Source organism: Rhodnius prolixus, unplaced genomic scaffold, assembly GCF_049639745.1.
Source record: "Rhodnius prolixus isolate KJV_2025 unplaced genomic scaffold, Rpr scaffold_1, whole genome shotgun sequence".
NCBI classification, from domain to species: domain Eukaryota; kingdom Metazoa; phylum Arthropoda; class Insecta; order Hemiptera; family Reduviidae; genus Rhodnius; species Rhodnius prolixus.
Window position 1 is genome coordinate 60,078,116 of NW_027411581.1, and position 23,352 is coordinate 60,101,467.

The 23,352-nt window shown below is 30.6% G+C and overlaps 1 protein-coding gene across 15 annotated transcripts in view; it reads right to left on the bottom strand.

The window, feature by feature from the left end:
* The window catches only part of Nhe2 (Na[+]/H[+] hydrogen exchanger 2), a 60,221-nt gene extending 37,665 nt beyond the window's left edge, over nucleotides 1-22,556 (bottom strand). For 7 of the 15 annotated variants that reach the window (XR_012455940.1, XR_012455939.1, XR_012455936.1 and 4 more), the window contains exon 1: nucleotides 22,194-22,556. Coding sequence is in view for 2 of the 15 variants with exons in the window: in XM_074120188.1 (XP_073976289.1) it covers nucleotides 22,194-22,452 (259 nt within the window). In the remaining 13 variants the exon portion in view is untranslated. The remainder of the gene's footprint in view (nucleotides 1-22,193) is intronic. The other 8 variants (XR_012455937.1, XR_012455934.1, XR_012455949.1 and 5 more) reach the window with 2 other exon arrangements.
* Nucleotides 22,557-23,352: the final 796 nt, after the last annotated feature.

A 23,352-nucleotide genomic window follows, 5' to 3' on the forward strand; every position in this document is an offset into this window, starting at 1 on the left:
ATTAATAAAGTTTACCTGTTACGGAAGTGTCAGAAAATTAAAACAGTTAAAAGTGAAACAAAAAAGAAAAGTTGACCTATCTTTATGTATTAAATTAACACTCCTCTCTAGAATTCACTCTTCTTTACAATTTACACATTTATGAATTTATGTATGTTTATTTTTAATACTTCAATCAATGTGAACCACTTTATACCAAAATAAACCCACTTGAAGTTTTAACCTCATAACCTGGATTACTATCTTTAACTTTTAAGACTGTCCAAAATTATTTTTAAATGGGGAAACAATTGATCAAAATTTAATCTGTACAGAAATGAAATAAAATCAGACATTAAATGAACAAATCTTCATTTGGATCATAATTTTGATAGATTAATTGAACTTAGCTTAAAGCATGATTTACTTTTTTATTAAATCAACAAATTTTCTTCAATCCTGAAAATAGTGCGAACCGCTTGAGATTACTACTGACAGAAGCTTAACATAGCATTTCTTTGGGAAATGTTTAAAATTAATTTTCCAGATGAAAAAAGGTGAACAAAAAAAGAGAAAACCTCTGCCAAGGCAAACCGAGACAAATAACATTAAAAAATTAATTGCTAGGATTCTGTATTTTTTTGAAAATTATCTTTAAAAAAACTGAAGAATAGACAAGACGCCAAATTGGCACTAATTACCAGACTAATTTCATGGGACATTCTTATAAGATGCCTATGTAAAGAAGTTTTTATTCTGCCAACTGAACTCGTATTTCTGCCACTGCAGGAATTTATTCTTAATATAGGTTAATGACGTTTAATAAAAATCCAAGGCTTAGCCCGAGAATCAAACCGAGTACCATAAGACCTCTAATTAGCTTACTGAGGCTGCGCCTTTAAATGCTCGGGTATTGGTGGCGTCTAATATGTTAGTAACCCATCAAAATGCGTCTAAACTAGCTCCTTAAACAAGTAAGCATTGCGGGTAGCGACTACTAGTTTCAAAAGGGGCTCCTGAAAAAGCATCTTACTTTGAAAAAAAAATTCAACTATTTCTAGAAGGAATTTTATTATAATTGAGTGGATTTTTGCAACCTTTGAGAAATTATTTCCTAATTATGGAATTATTTAAACATGGAAATTTAGAAAATTAAATAATGAGAATTAAATGCAAACGAGAATATTAAAATAGAATTTAACTACAATACTACGTTTCTATACTGAGTAAGTGGGTAAACTAATCATTAAGATGAGCGTACTCTTGAATTCAACAAATGTTAAAAAACATTTTACATTAAAAACAGATAATTTTAACGTTAATATATAAATACTTCTAAGCCGTTAAAAAAAATTACGTGAAATATCTAATCAGGATAAAAATCTAAGTAAAACAAACCTAATTTCTTGTCTTCAAATGTTTTCAATTTATTCAAGTCCATTAAACATTCGTAACCATTAAAAAGAGATTTTAGTTCTAATTAAAAAACTAAATAAATTGTGACATGATGCCACATCGTTGCCAAGTACGTTTTTTATATACAACCTTCTTCATGGATTAGTTGGCATAGTTTTGGAGGAACCAAATTATTGATGAATCATAGTTGTTTTATGTTCACTTGAAGCGTTGCAAAACATTATTTAATGATTAATTGTAGCACTTATAGATTAAAAATGCAACAAAATGTAAACTTTGCTCATTACTCGTGAAAGCGTTAAAAAGTTTACAAATTAACGTTTCACTAAATTTATTGGCCTTAGCAAGCATGTTTTTGGTATCCGTGACTAGTTTTGGCCACATCACCACAAGTGAATGGTGAGACGGAAATTTTATTAAAGCTACACCAAAAAGATTGATAGACTTCTAATGATGGATGAAACTCTGGTACGCGTCATGGATACCAAAGACATGTGTGCTACGATCAGCAATCTTATCCAGTACTGTGCACCTAACGTCATAAAACACAAGAGCCACTTATGTGTATCAGTGACTACTAAAATTATTAACTGAACACGAATCCAAAACTAGGAGAAAGTGAATTAGCCACTTCATCAAGGGTTTCATTAAAACCGGAACAATACGAAGAGAGATATAGAGGTTAAAATAGTATTCAACAAGTAAAAACTCTAATAATAAAACTTCAGTATTTCAATAACTACTATCACTAAAACATTGTTATCGCAGCCAGTTATAGAGCTAACTTTTCTCTATAATTCGATAAAGAATTTATTAAAATCGGAACAATACGAAGAGAGTTATAGAGGTTTAAATTTTTGAGGACTTGAAAAACCTCCAAAATTTACCTTTCTATATCTCTATAACTACAATACTATAAAACAGTGCGCTTTATGCAAGATATAGAGCTAGCTTTTCTCTACAATTCAGTGACGAATTCATTGAAATCGGAACAATATGCAGAGAGTTACAGAGGTTTGAATTTTTGAGGACTTGCAAAACCACCAAACTTCTATATGTAGGAAACTATTATATCAAAACCATAGTTTTCTTATTACCAGTGAAAAAGCAAATTTAAAATTGGACCAATTTTAAGAGAATTATAAAGGATTGAAATTTTAATGTATTTGAAAACCTTATAAGAAGTTAAAGTTTCTGTATCTTTCACATACTGTAAACTTTGAGACGTAATATCTCCATTTCTATCGAACGGAATTCCATGTAATTTTGCTCATTTGTAGAGTTTAACTATCTGTACAATTAAATGAAATTTTAACATTCTAGCTGCATTAGTATAGGTGATATAAGAAGTTAAATTTTATGTATCTTTCACATACTCTAAACTTAGACGTAATATCTCGATTTCTATCGAACGGAATTCCATGTAATTTTGCTCATTTGTAGAGTTTAACTATCTGTACAATTGAATGAAATTTTAACATTCTAGCCGCATTAGTATAGGTGATATAAGAAGTTAAATTTTATGTATCTTTCACATACTCTAAACTCTGAGACGTAATATCTCGATTTCTATCGAACGGAATTCCAAGTAATTTTGCTCATTTGTAGAGTTTAACTATCTGTACAATTGAATGAAATTTTAACATTCTAGCCGCATTAGTATAGGTGATATAAGAAGTTAAAGTTTATGTATCTTTCACATACCCTAAACTTTGAGACGTAATATCTCCTTTTTTATCGAACGGAATTCCATGTAATTTTGCTCATTTGTAGAGTTTAACTATCTGTACAATTGAATGAAATTTTAAAATTCTAGCCGCATTAGTATAGGTGATATAAGAAGTTAAAGTTTATGTATCTTTCACATACTCTAAACTTTGAGACGTAATATCTCGATTTCTATCAAACGGAATTCCATGTAATTTTGCTGATTTGTAGAGTTTTAAACTTACCTTTCTATATCTCAATAACAATTTTCTTAACAAAAACTTACTGTTAAAAAGTTATGTATACTGGTTGATTTAATAGGAAGGTAAAAGTGCTATCAGCAACCTTAACAAGTACTCCAATTTTTGAAAATCACGTTTTTGCTCATTTTGAGCAATTTTTTTTCTCAAAATCTATTAGATCTGGGTTGTTGCAAAAAAAATTAACAGTTAAAAAGAAGAAGAAGAAGATTTGTCGTATATTATAAATAGATTTTGGGAGTTTTCAACGTTACGCTTTTTCATGCATTTTTTAACGATTAACCCTTATACAACTGTCCTACCAGACTGTTTTAATGATGGATTTCTTTTGATAATACCCTTGTTAGGAATGTCCGTTTTATTGTTTTGTAATAAACCATCAATCGATTGATATTGTCTACATACTACAATCACTAATACTATTATCATCATCTTTTATTCCCAGTGATGAATATTTATTCCATTATCTTAGCTAATTGGTTTACTAACTTATTTTGTTAACTACAATAAAAAAAAAAAACGACGTTCTACACGGACATGTTACTAGATCGTTATTTATAAAAAGGTACCACTATGAGGGTTGTGTACTTCAGACTGCAGATAACATGATGCTAGATAACTAATGGCTAAAGTGTCGCCGGTAGTAAACAAAAGCGGATGTGAGGATCGATCAGCAGGAGGTCAAGGTTACGCTGGCAAGGATTCTAAAAAGGATATCTGCACGGGGATTACACTGCGGTATACCGCTCCTGTCCATTAGACTTCTTAATAATATTCTCTAGAAAATATTAACCGTTATGGTTATTCTGGCAAACATTTAAAAATTAAAAGAAAGATTTTATTAAATAAATAAATGGTACAAACGTCATCAAAAAAAAATTCAAAAACCAATAGGTTAGCCAGTACTTCAATCAATCATGATTCTGGGGAATTATTTATGTGTTGGAAAGCTTCTGTATTGATCTGTTCTTTCGACTAGCCATTGGTTGTAACTTTCACTGTATAAGAGCACAAAGAACACTTTTTGGGAAGTGATCAATATGAAATACATATATGAATGGATAATGTATGCTGCTATTCATCATGAAATAAATATATTATTATTATTATTTGTTTTGTCTTCTGGTTTCCTGAAACTTTCTGTTTACTACAATCTGTAATTTATTTTTCTTGAATTCAGACCATAAGCCAGTTCTAGTGCTCATACCCTTAATGTGTCAATAAATAAATTACTTTCATTACATAACTTTCACACCTGTTAAATAACGATATTCGAACTAGGTAAACTCCATTTAGTAAGGTTATACTTGGAAACAGTCTCATTACAGTAAACCCCTTGAGATGGTAAAATTAAGAGAGAAGTGGAAATGTTGGGAGAGGAGAAAAAGTCAGTCCATAATTCGGAAAGCATCACCTTAATAGATAATTCAGAAGCCCCACAAATAAAGTTGTAAACTTTCCTTATTTCCACCTAAGGTCTATGAAAGAAGCCTCAAATTAGGTCAGCTTTGCTAAATAGCATTCTGCTTACTGTGGATGCAATGTGTATCAAACACTCTTAGAGACATTACTGTTCAACAGGTGATTAACTAAAGATATAAGCAATTTTGAAAATGAAGACCATTTTCCAAACATGGAAAAGTTTCTATTGATCTTTTCTTTGAATACTTTACTCTGTCCCTGACCTAAATGAAATAAACACAGATAATTTAACGTTAAAAGGTCAACTGATCAAAGTTGCAAAGCGTACTCTAAAGTTGGGCGGGGTGTTCGTGCAGCATGTTACGCTGCATGGGGAATGTTACCAGATTCCTGAAATAAATTAATGAAAAAGAGAATTTCTTTTGTTCTATATAAACGGCAATATCCGCCAGCAGCAAATCGTGCACTACAATTTCAGGAGTTATTCACAACAATTTTACTATTTGCCCGAACGACAAATACCATCCAAAGCCACACAATAGTTTCCTTTAAACCTTTCTATAAATTAATAGTTTCAGGAGTTAGAAAACAATCACTTTAAAAGAAGTAAGAAAAATTACACAGAATTAATACTAGAAAAAAATTTATTTCTGTTTTAAAACATTAATGATGATTTTAAAAATTGTAGATGTATGTTTTTATTATTCGTTCTGTACATGTATGTTATGAATATCATGTACTATTATTACGTTTATATTATTGTTTTAGAGGTTTGGCCTTGGATTTTATTCATTTCGATAAAACAAGTAATTTATTTGTAAAGTATCATTGCTAACCGTCTCCGTGAAAACCGCTAGAGAATATGTACATTAATATGGTTCCGCAAAAGTCAAATTAACTACAATTGAGGTTAATACAATTATAAGTTATTATTTGACCTCTGAAATCTGTAGAAATTTTCTTTTGCTAATATTACGCAGTTATTGGCATGTTTCACAATTTGTACTTTACTACTGTGTAGTTATTACGTTAATGCATGTAAGATATAAACTATTAGGGTTACTGTCAAAAAGGAGGGAATAATTTTTCATTCATTTTTTAATGTTCCAACCATCCTGGGGAAGTTCGTTTTTATTTAATTTTTTTCCTTCGCTACAGTTTGCTAAACTAGTGGAGTTAATTTCGAACAGTTTTAGTCACAAACCTTTGATCTGAGAGTTGAGGGTCCTGGATGTAAGGATTCATACTAGGTTTACTCGATATCGTAACTAAGAATGTGGGATCTGCAGTTTAATAAGATCCTCGAGGGTGAAGGCGAATACTGACCATTATGGATCCTTGTCAAGCTTACCGCACTTGAAATCTTATTCCAGTTTTCTAAGAGAGCTTTTCCAATTTGAATGTATAAACAGAAATTTAAAAAACGACCCATTCAAGCAGTTAATTTAAAACTGATGTAAAGAATGCTAACTTTTGAAAGTATCCGTGCAATTTTAGAATAAATAACATAAGAAAAAAAGAGAAAGTTATGTAAAAGTTTTCACACTAGAATTTTCTAAAATATAATTGTTTAACAATTTTTACACACTAATAGGTAATTCAAATAAGTTTTGTTACTTTTTACAATTTAAGACTAAACAAATCTATTGTTAACATTTGTTTTGTTGATAATTCAGAATAGTTTCACTAATATTAACACTATTAATGCTAATTTTGTGCCACCCATTTATTATGAGTCAGAAAGAGAATTATCACAAACCATTAAATTCTTACCTATTCGCAAACACAACATTAACTAAATTTTTACCGATTAGAAAATAAACTTGACATGTTTAAACACATAATATTTACTTACAATAACGAATTGTAAATATATAAATTTATTTATGGGAATATTTTGCGGTGTTTCGAAAAATACATATAATGTAACGAACTTTATATTGAATTGTAAATATGTACTTATTCGGAACATAAAGGTGGGATTAATTAAACTAAATGCCAATTCCTTAAACTAATATTGCATTAAACTATAATGTATTAATATTGTTCAAGCGCAATTCAATTAATTCGTTTCTCAACCTGTGTCATTATTCCAAACACTAAATAAGTAAAGAAAGTTTCCTTTAAATAAATTGTTGAATAAAATCTAATAAAAGCAAATAGGTTAATATTTACAATTTGAATGTTTAGATATTTCATCTGCAACGCTCTGTTTATACAATATTTACTGTTTAAATTTAGAACACTTTAATGTTTATTTTTAGGGTATGGAAGTACGCATCCATACTAATGGATTGGTAAATATTATTAGCAAGATAATTTATCAATTTTTCAAATTAAGTAATTTTTCACTAGGGTGTAAAAATCAGCAATCTACTCTTAAATGAAGATTTCTATATTTTCCATTCTTTTACAAATTTTACTTCTACATTCGGACGACCCTAGCTGTACTAAGCGCCACTGTATTTACTTTAAAGACGATTCCCGAATTTTCCACTCTTTCTTTACATTTTACATTCATATTAGAATGACCCAAGCTGTACTAAATGCAAGTTCCTTAGTTAGAAGTTGGCTTTTTAAGAAATCACAGTATTTCTGGTCAAACTAAGCGAAGATTCAGGTATTTTCCATTCTTTTTGATTTTCTACTTTTATATATTTGGACGACCCTAGCAGTAGTAAAGGCTAATGTCTTAGCTTACAGTCAGCTTCGAAAGAAACAACCATGTTTTTGGACAAACTAAGTGACGATTCCCGTATTTTACAGTCTTTTTTTACTTTTTACGACAAAGCAAGCTGTACAAAATACCACTTTCTTAACAGTTGGCTTTGGTCAAACAAAGTGAAGATTTCCATAGTTTCCATTCTTTTTTATGTTTTACTTTTACATTAGGACGACCCTAACAGCACTAAATTCCATTGCCTTATGAAAAAACAACACTGTTTCTTGCTAAACAAGTTGAAGATTCCTGTATTTCCCCTTCTTTACTAACTTTTACTTCTATATTCGTACGACTCTGGCCCTAGTAATATAGTTGTTTCTTTTAATGCAATCTGCAAACTATGGCGGTGGTATTTTCTACAGCTAGGGTCGTTTGAATATAGAAGTAAAAATGTTCAAAAAGAAGGGGAAATACAGAAATCTTCATTTAGTTTTTATTTTTAATTCTGCAAAATTAGGATATAAAAATAAATTTGTTTTTTTGGTAATTCTACGCTTTTTATACCAAGAGGTTTTACACCCATTACTTTCTTATCTGGAATCATAAAAAACAAGACTCGTTTCGTTTAATTTATAATGTCAGGTATAATAAAATTAGATTAGTAGGTATGTCTCAGTGAGTAATCCATTCCACATCACGATTTTTCAGAATAATAAATAGAAGTACTGTTTTAGGAATAAATGACGTAATAATTAAACAGCTGATGAAATAAATTGATTAAAACTAGCCCAAAGGAAATTTCCTGATACTTCCTCGGCAAGCAGTGTTTAGAGAAGTCGATAATTTCAAAGAAAATTAATCTTTTTTAGGCGCACATTGCATCATAAATTGTGGACTGAGGTGGATAAAGAAGTTACTTTAAATTCTACTTATTTACACATTAAATAATATCCAAGCTGAGGTCCAGAAATGAAAATAAAAAACAACTTATTAATGAAAGCTGCAAACCTCAAATCGCTGTTTTCTTCGTGTCTAATTCTTAACAAACAATGCAACCAAACTGCTTAAGTAATGAAAAATAACAATTGAAGTTAGGCGCAACGGTAGCCAAAATGTATTATTGGTGAGTGGGTTCGATTCCCGGACTAGGCATTAGATTTCATTTGATGATTCATATGGGAATGTTAATAGTAAAGTTTGTTACATGCACGACACCTAATTCGGTAGCTGGACATAAAGCCCGCCTGAAAAAATAGGCATTACTTTCTTATAATCGTAGTTGGCACATAAATATATTTGAACAAGGTACATATGAAAATAGTAGAAAAATTGAATAAAAAGGAATGTTTATATCTTAAAGGACATTCTATTCCTAATGGACAAAAAGTGTTTATACAAAAACATTTAGGTATGTAACTGATAAAGAAAATGAATAAAAACTATTCCCAAGCTAGTGTAAAGTCAAAAGTATGATTACTTTATTTTTTAAAAAAAACTAATACAGAAAAATAGTTTGAATAAACAAAACAATACTTGTTTATTAATAAAAAAGAAAAGTAAAAATATTAAGAAAGTTAGTTAAACAATTAATGAAAGTTTTTGTAAAAAGATTCCTTTACTACCGAACAGTGTAAGAAATGGAACCAGCTGATCAATTACGTCAGTCTAATTGGCGAAGATAATACTGCAGCGCCTAAAATTTCTTGATGAACCTGGAATTCTATCATAGATTGCCCGCCTATTTCCGGCGTATTGAAAACTTTTGCGTGTGCTTAGGTATCAAGGATCTTTTAAGAATATTATTTGTTTCCCTGGAAAAACCAAAAAACACACAAAAACCAAATGCTATTAACATTTTATCGTGAAACTGTCCAAATGGTATTACAGTTTAGAAGATATTTTAGAAATTGAACATGACTTTATCATTAAAAAACAAAGAATTATCGACAAAACACTAGCTATTTTTTGGCTAACATGTATGGGTAAGAGATGCACGTCAGAAACTGACATTTCGTGTGTCCCATTCACATAAACTAAATTAAAAAGAGATATTTTTATCTATTAAAGATAAAACATTCTTCGTGTTAGCAAGTTTTTTTTATACAGCAGAAAATATAAATACATAAACTGTAATAAACAGGAAATAAAGTAGTATAAAATAAGTAATGAAAAGAAACTATTAAAAATTCTCCAATTATTAAATAAACTTCTTCAGTTTTCTCAATCTTTAAATTTTAAAATATGAAATGGTTCTCTCCCCTCCTTAGAACATACTTAAAACAAATCATTTAGAACAGGGGTGTTAAACTCAATTAAAATACGGGCCATTTGGTGCAACAGACAAGATTCACGCGAGCTACATCACATTTACAAATTTGATTAGGTAGTGATGATTCCTAACATCACCACCCAGAATGCTTCAGAAATCTAGACGAACTGGAAGCCAATTCGGTGATTTTCCCTTGTATTTTACCTTTCACTTTCCAAATGAGGGCTACCCTTTATGTACACTTTAGCCATGGCCATAAAAGTAGGTGACAAAGACCGAAAAAATAGAAATCTAGACGAACTGGAAGCTAATTCGGGGATTTCCCCTTGTATTTTATCTTCCATTTTCCAAATGAGGGCTACCCTTTATGTTCATTTTAGCCGTGGCCATAAAAGTAGGTGACAAAGACCGAAAAAATAGAAATCTAGATGAACTGGAAGCTAATTCAGGGATTTCCCCTTGTATTTTACCTTTTACTATCCAAATGAGGGCTACCCTTTATGTTTATTTTAGCCGAGGCCATAAAAGTAGGTGACAAAGACCGAAAAAATAGAAATCTAGAAGAACTGAAAGCTAATTCAGGGATTTCCCCTTGTATTTTACCTTTTACTATCCAAATGAGGGCTACCCTTTATGTTTATTTTAGCCGTGGCCATAAAAGTAGGTGACAAAGACCGAAAAAATAGAAATCTAGACGAACTGGAAGCTAATTCGGGGATTTCCCCTTGTATTTTATCTTCCATTTTCCAAATGAAGGCCACCCTTTATGTTCATTTTAGCCCTGGCCATAAAAGTAGGCGACAAAGACAGAAAAAGTAGAAATCTGGACGAACTGGAAGCTAATTCGGTGATTTTCCCTTGTATTTTACCTTTTACTATCCAAATGAGGGTTACCCTTTATGTTCATTTTAGCCCTTGCCATAAAAGTAGGCGACAAAGACAGAAAAAGTCAAAAATCTAGACAAGGGTTGTCAAACTCATTATTTAAAAGTCGAACAATTTAGGTGTAACAGACAAGATTCACGTGAGCCTCATTAAATTTACAAATTTGATTAGATAGGTATGATCCAAAATATCTAAACTCGAAATGCTCCTTTTAAGGTTTTGGTTTTTGGGATCAGTTTACATTCGGCGTGACGGACAGTTTGTAAACGTCGCCGGAAGTAGCCACCGTGTCTATGCAGGCGCACTGGCCATCAGCGAAAGGCACTGGGCCACTTGTATACTCTTCAGTAGTTAAAGGGTTAACGAGGGAATTGGTGTATACGGTATTGCTATTTTCTTTATAACAATTTTTTATATTTTCACTTTATTTAAGAACATCGTGAGTCATAAAAATAATTACTTTGCGGGCCAATCCCTTAGGGGTAACTAATCGAAATACAGTTTTTATACTCGGATTCATTGTTTTTAAGTAAAAACTTATACGAGTATATATGACATTTTATAGAATTCTCTGTTTTGATTCGAGGGATTAAAACTTATATATAAGATGAATTTAACACGATCCCAACAAATTCTTTCACTGGGACCAAGAGTAAGTTAACACCATAACAAACTGATGCTTCTTCTAACGATAACAAAAATTTACTAGCTGAGCGGCAGTTATAAAACAGATTCTGAGTACAGAAGGAATGGAAGATCAATAAAGGACGACCTTCACAGGGAATTTTCTAGGTCACAAACGAGCCGCCCTGATCCTCTTCCTCTCTTCAGTCCTTAGTCTTTTTTTCTCCACTTTACATGTTTTTTTTTGTTTTTTTAACAACTATGTCAATTATTCTGTCTTTATTGTTGGTGGTCAAAAAAAATAATGAGGTTCATGACATTAAAAACAAACTTATACATAAAATGTTTCTTTCACAAGGAGAATATACATTTAATACTTTTTCTACTTCTAAAAATAGTATTCAAATGCCATTGTTAAAGTGGAATATTGGTGTCAATCGAACCATGAAAAAATTAATCGAAAAGAAGATAAAAACATATGAACTTTTCATAGTTCAAACAGTTGATTGGTAGGCTTCGGAATAATTTAGTAGAAGGACTGTTTTGAGTGTCCAACGCTAGGAAACGGGGTAACAAAAGCGTGATTAGAGTGGAGTTATCTTGTAGTTTAACAAAAAAAAATGAATTTGGGATGAGGGATTTTCGATTTCTCAGCGTGATAACCCGACGTTACATCTTTCACGGCCCAGATTCGTTCTTCTTCAGCCCCCTTTACCTGATAGTTTTTTACAACCCCATCTATTTAGGTTCTTCTTGGTCTATCTCCCACTCTTTTGCGTTCATTCACCCTGACAATCTCACCGGCGCCATTCATTTGAACATAGAACTCTCTTTTTATTCAATGACCTCCGGAACGTTCTTTTCCAGTTACATTGGTTTTCCTTATCTCTGAATTGTTCACTTTATCCAATTTTTATTTCTCTCTGATTTCTCTAGAAATATTCTTCTATTACACGTAAATATAAGTTACTATGTGCTTCTAACATTCTGTTAAAATATATAAAATAGCAGTTTGTTCTTCTTGAGCGCCGCAGAAAAACTAGTTCTTAATAAGTGCTTCAGGATACCAAAAACTTGGATACTACTGCTTTACAGAAAGAATTAACTTGCAGCTCCACAAAGCATAAACAATGCTGCTAAAAAAAATGTTAGAAACAATTTGAAGTTCTTTATTCAAAGCCCGTCATTTTGCCAGTTTATAAAAAAAATAAGCAATAATAGAAAGTAATTGATTAATTATATATTCAATAATTAATTCTATGTTGGATCATCTAATACCAAAGTGTTGTCATGAACCTTATAAAGAAAGAAAAGGCAAAAATAAAATAAAATAAACTAATTTTTATTATAATGCCACAACAGGTGTTTGCTCATAATACATGGAAATATTTTTATTGTTTTATTGATATCTAACGGTTAACTTGTTTTTATAGCTAATTTTTGTTATTTTATTGCTAACCAACTTGTGCTAGTTTATTGATTAGTTTTAAAATAATTATTTGACATTTGAAATTTTATTATAATGACTATAAAACTGTTTCATAAACTTTAAGGCCATTACCATATACTCGTATGTTTATTTAGCTCGGCTAAACGAAACAGTTGAGAAAGCAATCCTCTAGAATGTAAACTTTAGTTAACTTCACAGAAGATAATACTAACTTCCATGGGATTTCTAACCAATATCATGAAAATAAATCTTACAAACAGAATGTCCCATTTAATGAAGAAAACCTATATTTAACGACACAACCACTTATTTCTAAAATTAGGATAGTGTTCTGCGTTATTATAAAGCGGACTTTTTCATTTTAACCTATTCATGAAAAAATAAAAATAAATCTATTTTTATGGAATCTCAGTATTCAGACAATAGTAGGGAAGTATTAGACAGTAGATACTCGCTTCATGACAACTGGATCCAGTCATAAATATCGGCCAAAATCTTTCATGAATTGAGTTTTTTCAATAGCATTAACCCCTTAACGTGCACGCTCGAGTTAACTCGAGCCCGCTAAATTGGCCAAACTGTGCACACTCGAGATAATTCGAGCGGCGTTGTACTTTATGCTGCTATAATTTTTCACACTCGAATATAATCGAGAATTGAAAATAATGTGTAAGCAAAGAAAAACAATCGTTTTATTGATATTTATCATTTACATGGGATTGCAAGCTATAACACTTACTTAATCGTATAAAATATAGCGGTTTTTTTTCCAAAAATACTGTGCATTAAGGGGTTAAGAAGTGAGGTAAATCACAATTTTCACAGTTGTTCTTTTTTTTTTTTGCATTTTGTACCCTTTAAAACTTAATTTTCTATCAAATCTCAATTTGACAATATGACAGAATCATGTGACTCAGATCTATCATCAATAAGAAAAGGTAATAATGTCAGCGCGAAGTAGGAAGAAGAAGATGAAGAAGATAAGGAGGATGGTTGTCTAGTACACGGGAAAAGGAAGTTCCTGGACGAGAACAGATAAAGGGCCAGTATAATAAAGCTAACATGACAGAAGCAGGTTAACATGACCAGCTAAAAGGTGTGGTGAGGTATGACTGTTAGATAGGATATGAAAACACCAATGAAAACATTTCTATGTAAAAGCGGAGCCAAGTTCCCAGACAATGGCCTTGTGTAAAATAGTAAAATGAGGTTTTGGTCATTCAGCAAAGAGAACCGTTTTATAGAATTAAATATCAGACCTGTCTGAAAATCAGTGAGATTGCTAGTGCAGTGAAACATTAATGTACAGCATAGTCTTTAAATGCCAGCTATTTCTAACGAAATTATTTAAATATATTTTCTAAAGAGCCTTGATCAGCCATGTGCAGTCTCATGAATTGTAACTAAAATTGTTACTGTTTTTACAATTGTTACCTTTCTATTTTTTTTTTTTTTTTTTACCATGCAGACAAATAATAAATTATCTGTGGTTATTTTTAGCAAAGTTTGACTGCTTAGTTCACGAAGATTAGTCACTATTAAAACAAGATTCATTACCTGTACAATCATAAGATGAGGCGAACGTTCTCAAGCAGCAAGAGAAAACTGATAATGGAACCTAAAATCTTCAAACATAGAACACCCTTTACTTGTGCAATAAGCTGCTACGTATATTGGTAATGTATTATGAATAAAAACTACATATTTACTCTAAATTAAAATCAGAGAGCGAAGATCTTCCTAATCAATATGAATGAAAGTTACCTCTTAACCTTGAGGCTCATTAAATATCTTTCAAAACTTGTATTGTAAACTCAATTATATTTCTATTTTTTCTTGTCACAAACAAGTGATTATTATTATATAAACAACTCATTATGTCAGGACACAAAAAAGATTATCATTTTTTGTTTTGGTTTTTAATTCAAGAAGGATCACTCACTGCATTGAGGGAACACAATCCATTAGTTAATTTAAGAACAATAATAAGTAATAATGAAAATAGGTAGTTAAAAATTATGAAGAGGCTAATTAAAGAATGTGATTTTGTAAAAACTACATAAGTAAAGGCAGGAGAAGTTCCTAAAATTATTGAGAAAATTACACATTTCTTTTTTTCCCCTCCATGCAGACAAATAATAAATTAATTCTCCAAGTCTGACTGTGTAATTTACGAAGGTTAGTTACTATTACAGCTGGATTCATTTTGTTTAAAAATTGAAAGATCCTCACAATGCTCACGGCTTAACCAGAGCCTTGGGGCGATCGGATCGGCTGGAATGGAAGAATTTGGTTAATTTAATCATTGCATGACTGTGAGTAAGATATTTCACCACATCTATTGTTTTCAACGGGAAAAGTTGGTCAAAAGACTTGGTACAGTCTCTATGCTAGCGTTAGATTTCAGTAGATATCCTCTCAAGCATGCTATCTACATTTATGGTATCTATCCCTTGATTCACCATGGAAGTTCTGTTTCTCAAAAACAAAACAAACGGCTCGAGAATTCCTTTATTTCAACATAAAGCAAAACTAATACAATAATAAGTGGAAAACAAAAAAAAAAATTGTCCATGACCAAGTAATCAATTAAGGTCAAGCAATTAATTTTATTGAATCTAAATATTAAAAAAAAATGATCAAAAAAGATGTAATTAATAATCATTGCTGTAGATTAATTATTAATCTTTTCATATTCGTTGGTGGGATATCTCTTCATCATTCGACAGTATTAGAAGTAATTCTAATTTGATGGTGAACATTTCATGTTTCAAATAAAGAAAAATTGAGCAGTTTGTTTAATTTATTCTTGATTTTTCACCATCACAGTATCTTAGAGCCTAGTTAGAAATCTAAATCTATCTTGGACATTGTTGTCATGAAGTTATCAATGCCGTTCATACTATTGTAGAGTTTGAATATATGTACTCTTATATGTCAAGCAATTAGTATTTAGGACGCCAGCTAATGGACAAACCCAATGAATGCATGAACTTTAGTTTTAATTTAAGAAATGCATTTACAGTTTATAATACTATATTAATTACAAATTATGTTCAATTTTGAAGAAAGTATAAATAAGGAGGTTGTTAGTGAATTCCACCGATTCATTTGTTTATCGCTACCATTAAAGAAGAATTGTGGTAGAAGCACTAAAATAAATGTGTATAATTAAGAAAATTTTCATCATTTTTTTGTAGATAAACAATACTGATAACATTGTTTTATGAACTAATTAAAATTGCAAAGTAAAAAAGAAAACTTAAGACTCATTAAAGTTTTAATTAAAACCAACAAAAAGTGTAATTAAAATGAAAATGTTTGTAGAAAAGGGTTAAACTGGAGATTGTTGTGCGCAGTGAGGTTTTTGTAAGCCGTAGGTAATCACAGTTTTACTATCAGGAGTTAAAAAAAAAAAAAGCAAATTATTTAATTATCATGTTATCAAAGACAAGATAAGCATAAAAATGCTGTCAAGCATTATTTTTACGACTAGGAATTTCCACTTGTCTTAATGCTGAGTGTTGGTATATGTCCTGATTATGTTTGACAATCTAGGCAAAATCAGTATAGAAAGCAAGTGTTCAAGATTTTGATTTGCCAATGGAGTTTGCGCGAGATGTGCGCACATTGTACAAGCAAATTTGGAAGAAACCACTTTCACATAACTCCACAGAAAAGAACTGAAAAGAAATGTTGACATTTTTCTATATCTGACAAAATACAAAGACTCTTTGTAATAGCCATTTTTTTTTTTCTGTTTTTGGTCACACTTTGCGATACTATGTTCCCTTTATTTAACTCAATAAATAATTAACGAGTAATTTTCGGGAGGTTTCTCATAATTATTAGCAATGGACGATGTCACTTCTGTTACCGTTCAAATGAATAAATTGATCAAATTTATTCCTTATGTTTGATTAATAAAGTAATTTGTTGTAAAAACAGTTTTAGTAAATTATTGATCGACATTTTATGAAATAATTGTTATTTATTGGTGATCCCGTTGTCTATATATTCACATTAAATATAAACTAAAAAATAAATCAATGAATTGAATGTTGATATTATTAAGGGGTGTACAATTGAAGTTAGTATCAGGTGTAAGTTCTTTATCCAATAATATAAGGTATTCTTTTTCATAAAGTAAGGTAAAAATAATTTATAGAAGTCTGCTCTGCCAGGTTTAAGGAGAACGATGACCGAAGAACAAATTAGATAAATGTTAAAAGGAATCGAAGGAAACTTAACAAGATGATGGTTCGATGCCGTCCAGGAACAAGTGACCACGCGAGATAACTTGAAATGAAAGATTAAAAAGTAGGAATTTGGCGACCCACATAACAACGATTAGAGAGGTTAAAGTAAAAGATAAATTTTAAATCAATAAATTAGTATTAATGGTCAATTCAATGAGTTATCTTTTTTTTTAACAAAAACAAAAGCTTAATTAGTTTGATATTAGAGAGTACATGAGTAAATTTAGATGGCCATAAATTTGAGATGATTTTCCCCTAGAAAATTCTCCTTAGGGATGCAGTTAGCCATTTCTTCAGGGGTCTTGACGCCCCTGCGGTTATTATTACTGCCTCACTGCACGAACAATATTTTACATTGCTGACACCTTGTACCATTTACCTAGTCCTTTGCCTGCCAAGGTTATTGATGGGAAAGCTACTTGGCCATAGTGTGCTCATCAATTTGACGCAGTTCACCTATCACAAACACTCACTATACCTTTAAGAGTGACTATAAATTATATATAAAAATTGTCACCTAAAGCAATAGACTTTTATGTTAAATCTATTTTCTTTATATATATATTATAAAAAATATAAATATTCAAGTATATATATAACGTTAGTATTTATATTAAGTTCAGAAATTTATAGAAAGATACAATAATAATCTCAGTATTGAAGCTTTCAAAAAACAACTGCATAATAATAGAATGCAATGCAAAGTTGATTCCAATTTCAAACCTTTGGCCAAATATAATTTGGCCTTACATATTTCAGTGAATGAGAGAGGGTGTGGTCAGCATAATTCAGAAAACAGTAAAGCACTGACAGTTCAAGTATTTATGCCGAAGCCGTGGTACCATGGGATCAGGCAAAATCTAATCCAGGTTTTTTGACTCGGTTTTCCAGTTTTTTGGGGGGGATTTTCTCGAAAAGGGCTTTTACAATTTTCTTAAAATTCGAACAAATGTAGATCTATAACTTTCATTTTATACATTTTCCCTGGAAAAATGCTTCTCCAAGCGGTTCTGGGAAAGTGGTTGGGATAAGCTCGCTTGTAAAGTATCATTTGAGCGAGGCATACTTACTATCTACTTAGCAGTAACAGGAATTCAATAAGTAATAAAAACGTTAACTAATCCAATGTTTAAACACCAAATTTGAAGAAACTCTGAGCGCTGTTATAAAATAAATTTAGGGGATTTTATAGTTTGTTTAATCAATTTTAGATTTCTTTGCGTGAATTGCTTTAAAATAAAGTTCCATCAGAGTTTTTCACTAATCAACTGTTTTTGATACTTACAAGTACTGTTTTTACAAGATTTTTGTTTACTATAAAGTTAAAAATGTATGTTGTGCACAAATATTTGTCCATTTTTTTGTACAATCGTTTGGTATTACATGTATTAAATAGAACAAAAAAAAAATCCTAGAATATGAAATTGTGGTTGGAGCTATATTATTTATTTATTTCTGCATTATACGTACAAAGTAGCGTGATACAGAAATAGTTAGCCTTTTAATATGCTATAAGAATTAAGATACAAAAATAATTGAAATAAACAAACTTATAGTGAAATTTAACTTAATAAAACTGTAGGTGAATTTAAAAAGAAAGAGGAAAAATGACAATAGTACATAAACTGTTCTTTTCTTTTGCTCATATTCAAAAGGAAACAAATATAAGAGGTAGCTCAAGAAAACAAAATCAACATTATGATAATAAACGGGAATCTAGGCAGTACAAAATCACAAATTATTCATTTTAGTGAGCACAAACTGGACATTACACTGGTAGCAAAACACTACGTAGTCTCAATGCATTAGTAAAAAAAAGTTATACACATTAAATACTTGAGTTTTATTTTCACATACAAGTATGTTTATTAAAGAAGTATCTGAAGAACTATTAAGGTATGTTGAAGCTATATTGTCCCCCGTAAAGCAATGAATATTCTTAGTTAAGTTGAAACAAACTGCGGAGGGGAGGAAAGGTTTCGAGAGTATATTCTTAAAGAGTACATAGTTACAGATAAATGATATAAATGATGTTGGTAACGTTGAGGAGACTGTGCCAGTTTCTCTTTTGCTAAGCGTAAAAAATTAACAAAGGAATAGTTGAACTGAGGCCGGAATTGGGTAATAATTTTCTACAAGATCTTAATATTGTGTGAGTGAATCTTCAGCTTTTTATCTGTGAATTTACACTTAGCTTCGAATCAGGAACTCATCAAGGATCTAATAAAGTCATAAAGCACTATCAAAGTAATACCAGAAAATATAAAAGGCAATGCAGAGAATATCAATTCATGAAAGGACTAATATAATAAAAAATAATACCAATATACTAATAAAGGACTTTGGTTTTCCTTTTTTCATTTGAATTTCAGCATTTATAATTTAACTGAGTAATTTCGTTTTGTACCAAGAGTTTGCCATAACGTGAGGCATGATTTCGATTCACACGATATTCTGAGGGACCGATCCTCAAAAGTGAATCGTTGGATAGAAATTCTATGCTTTGTAAAAAGTAGAAAAACGTACTTATCACATTTGGTTTAGCTGTTTTGATCCTTAAGTATGTGGATACTACTTAGTTTTAATAATAGTGTACATAAAACCTAATGTTGATTTAATGTTTCTCTGTTTGAAATGTCTTTTATTGATATTTAACATTTTATTATCAAAATTTAAAAAACGTTTGGTCATCCAAAAGATAACATATTTGTTTGATATCCGTAATAAATCGATCCACAACGTAACGGCAAACAAAGCGATAATAAAGATATGGGGCGTTAATAACAAACTTAATAACGCAGCAGTCGATGCGCAATAAAAAAATATAAATAAATAAAAAACTTTAAATAAATAATGATACCGAACAGTAAGACATGTAATCCACAGATCGGTCCACAAGGTACAATGCAACGGTCCCCTGAATTTAGAAAACACAAACTTGTGACGATTTCCAAACTTACGTATAAAATACATTATTATTTAAGGTGGATATCCTATATACGCAGCATAAACAATTTCCAACTTTACTGAAAAGATTTTTCTATTTTTTGAGCTATTCTCTAAAATGGCTGCTAATATTTTATTTATGAAACCATTACTTGCACCTAAATCTATCTAGTATTTATTAACTTCACTTGAAAACTTTTTCTAGCAAAATGCTTTTTATGTGGTTGTTAAAGAGTGATAAAATTAGGCTTAAAGAAAATCAACTCAACAAGAGTTTAAAATTATGCCAACTCAAGAAACTTCTTGAGTTTATCAGTTGTTCATAATTTTCATCTATATGTTAATAGCGAGTTTCTAGAAAATGATTCAGTGAACTTTTCCTGCAAAAACCAATCATTTTTGTTCGAAATTTATTTTCTGTGAAAATTAAATTAAGGGTTCTCTGGAAGTTTATGTCAGTAAAATTCAACCTGAAAAAAGTTATAAAAAAATTTCACACCTGATATTTGCTTGTTAGAAGCTTGTGACGGTAATTTTTTCTTTGATTTGGGAAAAAATGATGTTTCTTATAACTGAAGGAAAATATTGTAGGTGCACCAAAAATAGTTTAAATTCAAGCACATATGAACAAAATAGAATCGTTTTACTAAGTAATAATGTCAAATATATTGTTGCATTTGATTGTACATTTATTGTTTTAGTTCTTTACTATATCATATTAAATTCGTTCTATCGTAACTATGCTAAGTAGGTGCCATTGTAATTTCCATGAATTATAAAATCTAGTTATTGTGGGAACCAAAAACGACCTTGTCTCAGGTTCTAAATTCTATTGCTTTTGTTGGTTTGCTATTAAAACGCTTTTAACCAAGATAACAGAAAATTATCTTATTGTTTTGAGAACGAAATGTCCCTGACTGCAGCTGCACTCATTGCCTAGAATTTCTCTAGCCCAGAGAAAAGGGTTATGTCCAAGATTGGTAGCAAAATGGGAGTCAGTGTCAAAAAGGGAGCCTCTTCCGATTAAGTAGCCCTTTCTACCTAATTCAACGTTCGGAGTACATTTAACCTCCGTGGAGGAAAATATAACTTTTTTTTGATATGGCAAGAGTATTTAGAGAGCAACCGTTTGAATCTGCTCATTCGGGTGGTTACCATTTATCACGTGTTCAAGGGGATATAATGGAAATGATGGATTCCGATAGAACGGAAATGTATCTTCGAGAAAACCTTAGAAATAAGAAAAACGTATATATTTCATACGGGACTGACTGTCGTTTAGCTGATTTTTCTAGTAGTTTATTGTCGGATTCTGTAATGTTTCTAAACAAAATACAAAATTTGAACACTTCGATTTTGGTTTTTGAGTTTTGATGGATACATATTTCCAGGCAAATAAACTAATTTTTCTAATAACTATTTTTTCTTACTCATAAAAATCTGTTTGGAAACTATAATAAACTGCATGAATGAAATACTAAGATTGACAAAAGGCAAATGATAATCATGTTATTATCTCTCACAATATAATGGTATAAGTAGTAATAATTGAGTAAATTATAATAATGGTATAAAGATTTCCTGTAAAACAAGAAGTTCCGAGTGATTTAGCTCCTGTTTATTAAATATTGGAGAATCTATATTATTTATTTTATTTTAAAAGGTTAACATACTCTCCAAATTTAAATTTCAAAACACCTTAATCACTTACCTGTAGGGTAAACGTATTTGTGACTTTTAGATATTGGATTATTAGCGTAAAATACATTAGAACATTTTTTTAGTTGGATGAAAAAAATAAAAGAAATAAATAAATATAGTGATATTATTAACTAGAATACAAGAAATCAGAGACAAAGAAATAAAATAAATAAAAACTCGTTTGCATGAAAAGAGTCCATCTGCAGACATTAGAAAAAATAAATGATTCCAAAATTGCGTTTTCTTCTTTAATTGGTTTCCATAATTTTAAAATAATTAATTTTTTAGGCAGCAATTAATTGTCGCAACATTAATTTCAACTTATTGTTTAAAGGAGATTAATAAACAATCATTGAAAATTATATCTCTTCTGAAATATAATCTTAAATAACTGCTCAAAGATATCAAATATAATACTTTTTGAATATCATATTCTAGGGTTTAACAACTATAACAGAGATTTTGTTTGTTTTGTTCCGGTATTAAATAAATGTTATTCAGGATAATAGTAACGAAGTTACAAAACATCAATAAACATATATATTTTAAGGCTAATTGTGATACCTAGAAAAGTTATCAATTAGTTTTACCAGAAGAGTAAGAAATTACTTACCAATCTTTGCTAGGCTAGAGCAAAATATCCACAGTCCTATCATAAAAGGTGTTTCCACTCTTGTAAATTCCACCTTCATAACGTCGTACCTCTTCACTTGCCCATGTCCAGCAGTGGCCACCGTCGATGACATTCCGCCAATGTCAGTGGACGGAGTAGAGCTAATACTTATTTCTGCTACCACCAAGCTGAACATGATCAACATTGGTAGTAGCAGTTGAAGAGGTGCCGACGGTGGTACCATTACCGCGACTTTCATGTACTGTCAGGAGGCATGACCACCTGGCCGCCACTTTCGGAGCTTCACTGAGCTATATGAGTTTGGTGTAGATCTTCGCTAACACTGGGCATGCTCGACGTTTACAGCCGCTCCCACCTCTGCTATTTCCCAGTTACCAACGCAAATAGTAGATAATTTTTTGTTATTTCATAAAAAATAATAATAAACTAACATTATGTGAATAGTAAAATGCGTTAACTGGGACATAAATACATAATCTTAATCTTACTTTGTCAAAGTACTTTGTGTTAAAACTGATATAGAATTATTTTCAAAAATAAGTTAAGAGGTAGAAGTAGACAGCTGATCAGAAAGCCGGCCCAACGTTCTTGAGAAATCATTGATTTATAAAAAGTTGTCATTATTACAATCTATTATTTTTTTAAAAATTATCAAAGAAAAATTGGCAGATGTATTTATTCACTTTTAAAAATAATTGACCAGTTGCCTTTATTCAGTTTCTTAATACTTTCTTGGTTTCAACTCAGTATACTTCAAATAGGCAATACTTAAATTTAACATAGCTTCTTAATTTTAGTGAAAAACAAAGAATCGAAAAGTTAAACGTGAATTTCAAACGAATTTTCTCTGGATTTTTTTAAGCGGGGTTAAATTTCCTTTAAAAATTATTTGAAATAATTAGGAAAATACGTGACTTTTCTCTGATTTAATGTCAGAAGTTGAACAAATGATAATAGCCCAATTAATGCAACAAAAAAAATATATAAGTTTCAATTTTTTTGTGCCACTTAACTTTTTAACTTTACCATCACTCTTCTAAGACAGCCAATGTAGGGTTGTAAATTCTTAACTTTTTTCTTTACCTATCAGTATTATTAATAGTAGGGGTTTTTCATTAAAGAAAACTTGACACAATCC